General features: G+C 40.5%; 1 protein-coding gene across 1 annotated transcript in view; it reads right to left on the bottom strand.

The window, feature by feature from the left end:
• Nucleotides 1-1,299: 1,299 nt before the first annotated feature.
• The window catches only part of LOC124289035 (histone-lysine N-methyltransferase SUV39H2-like), a 21,010-nt gene continuing 8,861 nt past the window's right edge, over nt 1,300-13,448 (bottom strand). The window contains exons 2-6 of the mRNA XM_046725630.1: nt 13,200-13,279; nt 11,351-12,211; nt 7,737-7,889; nt 6,697-6,826; nt 1,300-2,861 (exon numbers count right to left, since the gene is read on the bottom strand). Of these exons, the coding sequence (XP_046581586.1) occupies nt 2,335-2,861; nt 6,697-6,826; nt 7,737-7,889; nt 11,351-12,211; nt 13,200-13,279 (1,751 nt within the window). The 3' untranslated portion in view covers nt 1,300-2,334. The remainder of the gene's footprint in view (nt 2,862-6,696; nt 6,827-7,736; nt 7,890-11,350; nt 12,212-13,199; nt 13,280-13,448) is intronic.

Genomic DNA, 13,448 nt, shown 5'->3' with positions numbered 1-13,448 from the left:
CCATATGGTCTGGTATATTTTGTTAGATTAACAGAGTGACCAAACTAAAACAACTACTGCAATTGAACATCTATCGACCTCTTGATTTCATCTGGTCAATTCAAAACCTGGAGTGTCCACTTGTTATTTTATTTCATCTTTTCAATTACACAATAAATTCCACTAATTTCATGTAATTAAACCCCTTTCAATAAAAATTATCATTTCACAAAACAAACATGATCAATCTTTATACAAATTATACAAAAATCGGAGAAGAAATTATAACCTCATGATTGGGGGTTGGGTGCAGTGATTTTAGACAATAAAAGTTGGGTGGGTGAATAAATCCAAAAGGATTAGCAGAAGGCTCTGGGTTAGCAGATTCCTGTTTAAACAGAGTTATGGGAATAACCTCATATCTAGCTACCCATCTGGCTTTTTTAGAAATAGGTGTTTGATGTCCTTACATTATAACAATTTACCTTGTGACACTAGTCCATGCCTAGTGGCATTCTCTAGGACATAAGTGAGTGAGTTGGGTTTTACACCGCTCTAAGCAATATTCCAGCAATATCACCAGAAATGGGCTCCACACATTGTACCCATGTGGGGGATCGAACCCGCATCTTCAGTGTGACGAGCAAACACTTTAACCACTGGGCAATAACCCAACTTTCCCCTCCAGAACATTTATATAACCTAACTAGTCAAAACTTTACTGTGGACAAGTTATTCAGCCTTGTTTGATTTGTTTGTTTGCAATATTCCAGTTGGCTTGTTTAAAATTTTAAATCCTGCCTTGGAGTAGGGACAGGCTAATTATTTTTAGGATTGCAATTCATGAGACATGACTTATTTGTTCATCTATAATATTTGTAAACGGGTTGATAATGAACTGACAACACAGATATACAGTACTAGGGCTGGCTAAAAAGATCAATAATCGGACAGTGTTTTGTTCGTAATCCAAACCCAAACATGTCACCACTCAACAGCGATCTGATTTCTGTCGGATGTTTTGGCTCAAATACTTCTCCGATATTTAACCATAATTGATTAATACTCATTTTACGATTATTGAATTCTATGATCTATATCGATAGCCAAATAAAATACCATTGGCACAAAGATGAAAGGAAGTAGAATATATTTCATATAAAAAAGAATTCATGAGATGCAAAATTAGATTTATGCATATGAATACTGTGGTAAACGGAAAGCTTACACCTGTCATTGTACATGGCTTGAACAGTCCAGCTTTCAAAATTCAAGATAGTGCTCTAGCCGAAGACTCCTAATGTATGGAGGACAAGTAAAGATCAAGGGTAGTCCTAATTGAATTGAAGCATTTGACGGCTAATTCTCAATGAGTGAGCTGGAACTTATTAAACCTGATAGTGAATGTTATAGAAAATGTTAAAGTAACTCATTCCAGAAGGACTAGCTACAAACTCTTAGGACTAGTACAACTAGGTTCACCAACAGCCATCCTTCTCATTAAACAACATCAAATTGCTCAGAATAATTGAATAACATGGTTCCAAGCAATGAGTAGGAACAGTGCCAAATTTAAACCTCTCCAAGCTGATCATAGCACTCTAATCGAGACCCAAAGACAGAGACAGTGACAGCTTTAGTCTAAACTGAAAATGGCCACACGTATGTCACCATTAACCTTTTGAAACTTGACAGTATCACATCAATCTGCATGATAACCCTGGACAAATAAACACTCAAAACTTGTCAACATAGACTGGGTGATGACAATTCCAATATTAATTCATATTCTGCATGTAAACCCTAAACGAAATTACAGTAAATGAAGAGGTATTATACTGAAATGATTTCAATCCAGCAAATTTGCTGGCATGACCTTGATATTAAATAACGTCTCTCTTAAACAAAGTTCTTATTTTCCATCCTGAAAACCTATCTTGACACAAACTTATCAATGATACATAATTTTAACAGTTTAGTGTAGGGTTTATGCTTGGGGTAAATGGGAATCTGTATCAAGGCTTGGTCTTCTGTATCAAAGCAAAGTTCAATAATCACAATTATATAAACACCAATTTGTTTTAAATGTTTACACAGCCAACAAAGTATGTTCAAATATACTTGTCATATTCTTAATGCATCTCCACAATCTGAAACCCAGAAAAATGTATGATTAATACTGCATAATCAAAAGCATTTTCAGTTCACAAAAGAGATCCAGAAGAGTTTCTTGCATAAGAGCACAGGGCATACAAGAGGAACCCACATTTCCCTGAGGAGAACAGAGGAGAAATCAAGCCGACCCTCCTGTGTTATTATCCCGGTCAGTAAGATGGACAAGACGAGGACGAAGGACTAAAACAGGTACTTTCTGCAGTTTGCAGCCCCACACTGGCACACCATCCGATACTGCTGACGGACAGGGTTGGGAATATCGGAAATATCAGACTTGGTGTCATCACCATCAATGTTTTTCTCAACTGCTTCACTTCTGCTCTTTGTTGGAGATTTGGAGCTTCCGGACCTCGAAGACAGGCTTGGATCCAGTTTAGCTGGTGACTGGTCCTTACTGGACTTGGAAGGGGATCTTCCTTCCTTGGATGAGGACCTACTTTCAGATTTCGAAGGGGATCTTCCTTCCTTGGATGAGGACCTACTTTCAGATTTGGATGGAGATCTTCCTCCTGTAGGTTTTGAAGGGGTGCTTCCAGGTCCCGATTTTGATGGGGATCTGGAAGTGGATGTTGAGCTAGAGTCAGGATCCTGAGAGGTGTAGGAGTATTCACTGGTTGTGTCATCCGACTGGGGCATCTGAAGTGGGGTTGACAAGGGGGGCAGCTCGGATTCCGACACTTGGTTGACAGTTTGCAGTGTTGTGTCCCCTGGAACAACAATAAATACATCAAAAGAAAAAAATGCGAAAGCATGATTAATCTACAGAATCACAGGGCTCTGTAGTTCAACTGAATTATGAAAACAATCAGACATGAAATATGTGTACAGGTAAACCATTTCAGGGACAAAGTCATCAATACCCCACAATGGCAAAATACTCTTCATAAATAAGTCAACTAGTTATGACTATGTCAATTGTTTTGGCGTATATATAGAGGAAAGAGAGTATTGAAAGGTTCTAAAGTTCTGGGCCCTGTTTCACAAAGCTCTTGTTAGCCTAAGACTGCATAACTTTCCTCATAGCATTCGTAACTCCTATGTTACAGTATAGGAGGTACGAATGCTACGAGAAAAGTTACAAGATCTCAGGTTTACGAAGGGCGTCGTGAAACGGGGCCCTGCTCCGGAAAAGAGCACCAGCACCAATGTCAGTGGAAGTCAAACCTGTTGCCATAGAAATGCAAAAAAAACATTTTATTCAGAAATCCAAATCTACCAAAAGTTTGGTGAAGAAATACTGATATTTTAATATCCCCCGCAAAACGTGTTGCAGATAACAAGCTAGTGATGTAACTTGAATTGGGACAGCAAATTCAAAGAGCCTGTCCACAAACAGCATCATAGTCAGCTCTTACAAGTGAGTGAGTTTGGTTCAATGTCGCTTTCAACAGCATTTGAGTTACATGACTGTTTGTCAGCTTAATGTAGGAGGACTGTGGTAGGTCGAAACCCATGGAGACCCTTGGTCAGACTGACTGAGTTTGGTTTTACGCCGCTTTTAGCAATTTTCCAGCAATATCACGGCGGGGGACACCAGAAATGGGCTTAACACATTGTGCCCATGAATCGGCGTGACGAGCCAACGCTTTAACCACTAGGCTACCCCACCGCCCCTTAATGTAGGAGGAAGAGATGTAGCAGAAGTCAGAGCTACAGATAACTTTTTGGGTCACTGAGTTATGTACTCGCTTGTGTTCATCTCAATTGAATATTCTAATTTTCCTTTGAATAACCAAATAAATTGTACCCACCTCACACAAACTCAGTTAGGTATTTTGCCATTTTCCATTAATTGTACAAATATAATATAATATATGTATAAATGATGGTTTACGTGTTTGTTATTTATATTTGATCTGTAATAGGAGAAACAATAAGAAAGACTGCAAGTTGCCAAGTTCATGTGCGGAAATAGAATCTCTCAATATACCTCAGCTATTTGATCTGTCCTCGGTAATCTCTATCACATTTTTGTGTGTACGCATGCAAGATCGAACTTATTGAGTATTAACAAAAGTACAAGTGTACTTGTATGCAATAGTCTTAATAAGAATCGACGCTTTCACATAACTATTTGTGTAATTTACGCAGATAAGCAGCTTATCTGTACCTGTGGTAAGTTATATGAGGATGACACTTTCTCAGTTAAGGAATGAGGTGAGTGAGTTTTAGTTTTACGCTGCACTCAGCAATATTCCAGCTATATGGCGCGGTCTGTAAATAATCGAGTCTGGACCAGACAATCCAGTGATCAACAGCATGAGCATCGATCTGCGCAATTGGGAACCGAGGACAACCAAGTCAGCGAGCCTGACCACCCGATCCCGTTAGTCACCTCTTACGACAAGCATAGTCAGCCTCTTGTGGCAAGCATGGGTTGCTGAAGACCTATTCTACCCCGGATCTTCACGGGTCTCTCAGTTAAGGACAGATTCTAGTACTTATAGATGGGTTGAGTTGTGTCCTGTCCTGGACGGAACTCACTCTCTCAGAGCCAATCACCTAATCGGCAGCAAACAAAGTCAGCAATCTAACCCATCCAGCCACCGTGGCTTCCACAAAAATGGAAGTCTATCATCTGGTGGTCTGGATCATATACTTTGTGTACATGACTGACAAGGCAAGTGACGAGGCGTTGGTCTTACATTTACCACTTTATGAAACCCAACAGCTGGGGTATTGTTCTGACAAAACTAGACATATGATCAGGGGGAAACCGTCTTACAATAAGCATAATGTCCAGTTTATATATTCTGTACATGTCTGAATCATAAATACAGAGATGCCAACCCCAAATTGGTGCAATTAGGAATCTGAGCTCCTTAAGATGGAAAAAATTAGGAATTTTAACACTTAAGTTGGGTCTAAACTCCTTTGTTCTTTCTCACAGAACTGAAAACCCTTTCACAGTCAGAATTTGAATGTGGTAAGGTAACAATAGCCTTCATCACCTTGCACAGATGACTATACTTGACACAACCACCATCATTCTTGAGCTGACCTATCTTATACCAATCCTCTCTTCTTTCAAAATTTTACGTTTCGAACTTTTATCCAAGTAGAAGTATATATCAATTAGAAAGTCTTCAATTGATATATGGGCAATTCTTTTCCTGCATGTCTGGCAGCCAAATGAATTAGGTGGCATGCACACCCTTGAATGTAGACACTTTCATGCTGTTTTCTGATAAAAGCAGCCACTCCCTTGTGGATACCTGTCATGACACTGGCATTGTCACAGCTGAAGCTGATACAATTCTCCCAGCTAATATTCCACTGAGAAAGTTCTCTATTCAAAACATTAAATATGTTTTCTCCAGTGCAAGAATCCTCCTCACATTAAGACACTGACAGCAGCAAGCGTACAACCACCCCTGCCATATCATCAAAGTATCTAACCACTACAGGATATAATTGAGATTTTCCATCATCATTACTGCCGTCAGTGGCCAAAGAAAATGGTGTATGAGACAGGTCATCAGAAATTATACTTGATGTTTCAGCTGCTAAAGTTTTCATAATTTCAGTAGTCTTTGTTCGTCCACATGCATACTTTTCTGCAACTTTGCTGTCTGGAAACATTTGTTTGAACAAGGGGCAAGCTTTATCCGCCGTAGATATTGGCAAGTTACGGTCAATTAAGAATTGGGTGAAGGAAGCTTCAGCTTGAACAACTTTGAGAATTTTATCAGTATTTTCCTATTTGAAATATGCTGACACTGGTTTGCCGAATACTAACTTCGAATTCTGGCAGTTCTTCATTGAATTCACATGTTTTCGGCAATCGTCTCTCCAGCCGTACTTAATTGAAATGTCTGTATGGCAAAATTTACAAAACGCATAGTGATCCCCTAGTTTTGAACGCTCTATCCCTGCAAAAACTTCATACTCAACTTTATACTTCTGAAAATGTTTCTTCTTGTTCACATTTTCTGTTTTTGACATGATGTCTGCTGAAAGCCATGCGGTGAGCAGGTAAACCAAAACCGGTTTGTATTAAGGGACGTAACTCTTCCATGCCATTACACACATGGATCCACGTACAACTGAAACCGGTTTGCGGTTTTGTATTGGTGTCAGTAAACCAAACAGGTTTGCACTCAAGGAACGAAACTTTTCAATGCCGATACTCTTAGCGATCCTTATACAACTGAAACCGGTTTGCAGTACTCGGCAGCAGTGTTTGTGAATGTTAAGTGAATAGAAAAAACAGTGCATGGAATTTATCAGGCAGCCTACTAACTTCTGGATTACTTTTCTTGTGTAAACAATTCGAGAACATCTGTAAATAAAGTGTTCTATTTATGTAATTATCATTATTTAAAGTCAAAGATGATCCTAGCCCTCCAGTAAGTAAGACTATCTATATCTTTGTTATACTTAGAAAAAAGTCGGAATGAATTTGGCTTTGTCGGAATGGACACGCATTTTTTGGGATGAATCCGATAAATTCGGGAGGGTTGGCATCTCTGTAAATATGGTAAAAACTCCTCATAGACAGTTTTTCAAACACGCCAATAAAATATCCAACAAATAAGTTACCGGTCATCATGTAATCAAAAGTCAGCTCCTCCCCTTTCGAGATATCTTTTTTTGAAAAGAGGGCAATTCTTGGCAGTCTTGGGTCAAGCGTGTTTATCCATACTCCGAACACCTCTAAATTCGGGTCACACTGAAAATAGAATGCATGACATTAAAATCAAGTTGGAAGTATAATACACTGGAGAAGGCTTGAGGAAAGTTGGAGGGAAGGAATGACAGAGTTAGAGGAAGAGTGTAGGAAGTTAGGCAGTGGCAACAAATATGACAACTATTTGTGGCTTTGCAATCCAATGATCAAAAGTATGAGCATCGATATACACGCAATTGGGATACAATGATGTGTCAACCAAGTCAGCAAGCCTGACTACTAGGGCTGTAACAATGCATTGAACTATTGATGGATTGCAACTGTTGACCACCTGACCACCCGACACTGTTAGTTGTCTCTCACGACAAGCATGGGATGCTGAAGGCCAATTGTAACCTAATGCAACCACCTCAAATTCTTACCATAACAGACAAGATCTTGCACTATAATACACAGGGAATTATTCCCTCGATCATTGGATGTCAATCTCAACGGCACATCATATCAATCTCAACTCTCTGGGGAGTATACAACTCTTGCAGCCACTAGGCTCGCTTAGTTATTGTGGCTTTCCCATCCTTACAAGGTACCCATTCACAGCTGGGTGGGCTGGGACACATAGTCACAGTACTTTGTTCACTGCACCTTGTTGTACCCGCAACTAGGTGTTTGAACGTATTCATGTGGCCACCATCTGGTCATATACCAACAGATTCATGGGTTCTTTTAAGTGCACAGGGTTGTGTACTGTACACAAGGGGTTGTGACAAAACTGAAAGAGTCTGCACACAAAGATGACTCCAAGGTTTTTACACCCGGTCACAGGTGGGCTCGATCCTGACACCTGAACCTCGTTGGATCACTAGCCTGGTGCCTCAGCCAGCTCGCCCACCGCGCCCCCATTGAGCAGAACAACACACACTGAGGATGATGAAGAGAATCCAGTACTCACAGAATGGTTAACAAAATGGGAGACGTTGCCATAGTAACCAGCATCCACAGTGTAGGGACAGTCTCCATCATTGTAGTCCAGGTCGAACAAGTATGTCCGACATTCGGCATCATAAATCTTTCCCCGGCGTTCAGCTTCTTCATTGGTTATAACCTGGAAAACAGAGATGTTTATGTCAAAGAGAGCTCACCATGTGCCAGTTGGATCCCAGTGTTTTAAGCATCAAAGCCCAAGGGTCTTTCTCATACCTCATACTGAAAGTTAACGATTTCAGACATCCTAGATTCATATATGATTGGTTTGTTTGTACTTGTACACTGCATTCAGCAATATTCCAGTTGTTACATAAACACAAATCAAGCCTAACCAGACAAAACACTGAAATTCTATCAACTGTGTCACCAAGTTGTAACAACATCAACAAACACAGGTTTCAGTAAAGAGACCCTACTTCTCTAAGTGTAGGTCTCCCTAGAGGGTCATGTAAGGTGAGTGAGTGAGTTGAGTTTTACACCGCTTTTAGCAATATTCTAGCAACATCATGGCAGGGGACACCAAAAATGGGCTTCACACACTGTACCCATGTTGGGAATCGAAGCCTTTAACCACTAGGCTACCCTACCGCTCCCTGTAAGGTGAACTCACAGTAAACTCTGACTACCTGATCTTAATGAAGGACACATAGGTTCTTGAACCAATCAGATTTCACATTTCTAAACAGGGGTGGAAATAACTTTAAAATTGCTAGTGTACTCCGGTACAGTGGCACATGTAAAATCACTTGACCTGATAATTTTTGCGCTATACCGGCCGATTTTCTTGGTGATTATTTAACATTTGAATGTCAACTGGACACCGGTACAGCGTCATGTACAAATGTGCTTGCCCGACAAAAAACCCACTGGACTCGGACGTCGGGCAATTGGTTATTTCCACCCCTGCTAAAATGAATGGCTTCATTTCCTAACCACCTTGATTTGGAAATACACATCGTAACAAATATTACATTAAAGATACAATTATTTTTATGGCATGCCACTGACACAACATTGTGAAGAAAACATATGCAGCAATACACTAGTGTGCTGCAGAGATTGGGATATAGAACTTGGACAATGGGCCATTTTCATGATTATTAGCCATTTTCTGAATTTAGAATGGGCTTCCCAATGCCTGGTGGTGTATTTTGTTTACATTTGGAAAAGCTTTGCTCAAAACAGGCTGAATGATCATAAAGTTCACATGACACATCCTTCAAGGAAGGTTTTTCAAATCTTTACACAAAGGAATCATGTCAGAGCAAATGGTCTGATTTTGACTAGGGGTGAAACGGTATACTGCGGTATTAGTAGAACTGTGGTATTTTGTCTTCAGTTCAGTATGCCGTAAGGCAATCCAAAAATTTGTTATTTTCAGTTTTCGAACTGTTCTATCGAGTAATAAAATGACAGTTTTGTTCATTCAAAATAACAAAGATTATGGTTATTTTTTTCCACGTTATTAAACAATGTAAGGTTTGGCTCTTGTAAATTTTCTGCATTATCATACATACCATACCGCAGTAAGAGCGTACCATTTCACCCCTAATTTTGACTGACCAATTTTCACCCTGAATCTTCGAAGGAGCAAATACTACAAATACTACAAAGTCAAGGGACCGTATCATAGCACTAATATGTTTAGGGTGCCAAGATCCAAATAGTACAGCAACAAACTGCAAGGATCCCTGGGTCCACATTCATTTCTAACACTGCCGGTAAGTCAAGACTCAATGTTTTCTTTCACCATAATAATAATAAGAAGAAGACAAAGTCATCAATATCCCCCGCAATGGCAAATACCCTTCATGATTATGTCTATGAGTTATGTCAAATATTTAGGTGTGTATATAGAAAAGTGGAAGGAGAGTATTGAAAGGTTTATAAAGTTCTGCTCCAGAAAGGAGCACTATCACCAATTTCAGTCTATGTCAAACTTGTTGCCAAGGAAATGCCAAAAATATTTTATTCAGAAACCCAAAACTACCAAAAGGCACCAGTACACCACCAGATCTATGTATGTGCCAAGTTTGGTGAAGAAACATTGAACGGTTTTAGAGTTTTGCTCCGGAAAAGTGCACTACCACTAATTTCTGTTTTAGTCAAACTTGTTGCCATGGAAATGCCAAAAATATTTTATTCAGAAATCCAAAACTACCAAAAAGGAACCAGTACACCACCAGACCAATCTATGTGCCAAGTTTGGTGAAGAAATAGAGAACGGTTTTAGAGTTCAACTCCGGAATAGTGTACTACCACTAATTTCAGGCTAAGTCAAAACTTGTTGCCACGGAAACGCCAAAAATATTTTATTCAGAATTCCAAAACTACCAAATGGCATCAGTACACCACCAGATCTATCTATGTGCCAAGTTTGGTGAAGAAATAGTGAATGGTTTTAGAGTTCTGCTCCGGAAAAGTGTACTACCACCAATTTCAGGCTTAGTCAAAACTTGTTGCCACGGAAACGCCAAAAATATTTTATTCACAATTCCAAAACTACCAAAAGGCACCAGTACACCACCAGATCTATCTATGTGCCAAGTTTGGTAAAGAAATATTGAACTGTTCTGCTCCGGAAAAGACAAATGTGCACGGACGAGTCCATTTTAATACCCCCCGTAAAACGCGTTGCGGGGATAATAATAATAATAATAATAAGTGAGTTAGCTCTTGGCTTGATGTAAGGTCTTACTGACTCACATTTTCATCATTTTCAAATAAAGCAATGTGCTGCTCATTCTCTTCCCACAGAGGTTACTCCTGTCATATCTTCCTACGTAACCTCTGTTCTAATACGGCCCTTTCATGGTGTGAGCGTTCAAGACTCGTGATTGGAGGCAATCAGATTTAGTTGTGCAATCAGCGACGTTGTTTCAAAAGTGATCATTCGCAAGGCCTCGGTAATTTCCGTATGCTTCGAGAAAACTAAACTTCTTCCCTGCGCGATGCGCAAACGTTTCTTCTAGACAGAACTCAGTCATGTTATGGCGGATCAGTGGCGTCTCCATCGCCCTCGTTGACAACGGACAAGCTAGCCATTAAACGTCTTGTGTGTAACATCAACACAAGTCCCCGGCAGATGGGGGATATTTGTGGCCCCACATTTGCTTGTGTTAGTCAAGTTGAATCTAAGTCGATGTAACACGTGTTCTGATTGGATAGAAAGAAGGGAGATAATTCATGTTGCGATCTTTTGCCGCTAGGGGATTTTACGAAAACCGGGAAATATGGCCGTATTAGAACAGAGGTTCGTAGGAAGATATGACAAGTAACCTCTGTGGGAAGAGAATGTGTGCTGCTAAAAATAGCCCAACATTTTATGACATCGGAACAAGATGTGCTTCACATTTGCCTGTTATCATACAACCAAACCAAAAGCTGAGAACTTTCCACAACATTGCTTGTTTGTTGTTTAACTGAACACTCATAATACTTCACCCAACTGCATCCAATGCCGTTGGGAGTACAAAGTTACCATGTCTACCAATTCACTGTCACCCTCTTAGTTAGCCGAGGACCCATTCTAACCCGGTTTCAAGAGGGGCAGAAAAATGGATGAAATTTGTCTCTTACCTCTCCCACATACTCCATGACGAATGTTCCCTTTTTGATCTTCTGGAGTGCCTTTACGCCCCAACCTCTGCCATTGTGAGTTCTGAACACGCAAACTTTACACTGCCGACCATGCTGAACAACCCGATTGGGACAATCAGGTCCGCACTTGCAGCTCTTGTTACACTCGTAAATGGGGGTCCCTTTGAGAACCCTCACCCGCTTATACTTGTAGTATGCAAACTCCGCCCCACAAGCAGCCGGACAACAACTCTTGCGAGTATCCCAGCAGTCCTCACATTCACATCCGACGAGCGGATCCTGGGGAATGGTGATCCCCTCGCCCTCACGGTAGTCGTTAATGTATTCAAAGTTCTCAGGTGGCCCCTCCAGGTCGATATTGTTCTCCACACTGATGGGGGCTGGATCAGTGCTGATGTTGTTTAGATGCTTTTCCCACTCCTTCAAAGCCTTCTGAACCTCCAGCCTCTTCTGCTTATAGCCCTTTGTTCGTGGGTTTGTGTAAGACGTTCCGGTGTTAACCTTCCTGATCTTCTGGTCGTCCCCGGTGATGAGACCTTTGTACTGGGGCTGCTTGCCCTTCTTGGGGCTGGACAGGGACAGCAGGTGAAGCGGGGAGATCATCTCCCGGATCGGGGATTTCACCAGTTTGGCGAAGATCTCATCTACTCTGCGCTTCTTGTTCAGCTTGATGTCACCTCCATTGGCAATGTCAGCAAGTCGTCTCTTCCCTCCGAGTCTGCTTGGAGGCAAGGAATGGAACTCCTTGATGAGTTCTGAACACTGCAGGTTCTCCGCAGGCTCCCAGGAGTTGTGGCCGTTGCTCCATCCCTTCCACTTGATCAGGTAGAAGTCAACTCCCTGTAACCATGGTAACAATTCAAATAGACATCTAGACTCTGAAAATGGACACTGAAATCACAACTAAATTCAGGCCCTTAAATGTTATTGATTTACTATGTTTAAATACCTAACGACCAACGAAATGACCTAAAAACAAAGTCTGTGATCGGTGTATCTTTGCAAAATGTCTTATTTGACTAATGTAAGCTTGATGGGCAGGAAAATTTTTTAATCAACTTGTTCTATGGAATTTTTTGCAAAATCAGACAGGTTCATAATTAAGGATAACAATATATGGATGAACAACTTCTTTATTGCTGTGAGAGCGACGTTTCGGTGTAGGTTATAACACCGTTATCAAGGAAGTAACAGCATAAGGATGAAGGAGCATATATACAAGTTAGAGCAGATGTTTATACAGATACAATGGGAAATAGGAAGCCAGACACAATAACAACACAAGGGCTTTGATGAACGCGTTAACAATTGAAGCCTGCAAAGTACACAATGGGAAGTGAAGCCTGTGATATACATAACTAGGTGATTATGAGGATGATGGGATGTATACATAAATGGGGGGATTATCGATGATGAGGATCTTTGATGAGCTGGTAGTACGCAGGAGGTATGTAGTAACTGCTCCAACTTCTAAATACCTCTCAAGGAAGGTTCATTATTGCCTTACGAACATGATTATACGGCTAAAGTAGTCATGAACCCTCTAAATGCAGAAGAAGACCATGTATGTTTGCCTATGACAGATATGCACAAACAGTACTTGTTAGACTTTCCTTCATCTTACACAAGACTTTTCAGTTTTAAGGTTGAAAATAATTCAGTTAAGTCATCTCCCAAATTATCTGACATCTTAACGTCCCTGTGAACATTTGTATGAAGCAAGTTACATCTATTACAATGTACACGAGCTTGGAGCCTACATCAGAAACACCACTTATTAGTGGTGCCAGGACGAGACAACAAGATGACTACTCCAGGGACAACTCACATCCTCATTACAGTGGTCAATGACTGTTTCCACTTCAAAGTCCTCGTCGGTCTCCCACTGAAGGTCTCCGCGTTCCACCACTGAAATAACAATCACACTAGTAAACATGCTTACAGTCACACCAAAGTATCTGTTCTGAGAACTTTTCAAGATGACACCTCGGTGGAGAAAATTATCTTTTCATAGCCATTTTTTAATTGTGGCAAATTTAAATATTTTTTCTTCATTAAAACCCAAACAGATCAGAAT

Source organism: Haliotis rubra, unplaced genomic scaffold (assembly GCF_003918875.1).
Source record: "Haliotis rubra isolate DU_JTF1 unplaced genomic scaffold, ASM391887v1 Scf430, whole genome shotgun sequence".
In the NCBI taxonomy this organism is placed as follows: Eukaryota; Metazoa; Mollusca; class Gastropoda; order Lepetellida; family Haliotidae; genus Haliotis; species Haliotis rubra.
This window is presented reverse-complemented; position numbering and strand designations above follow the sequence as displayed.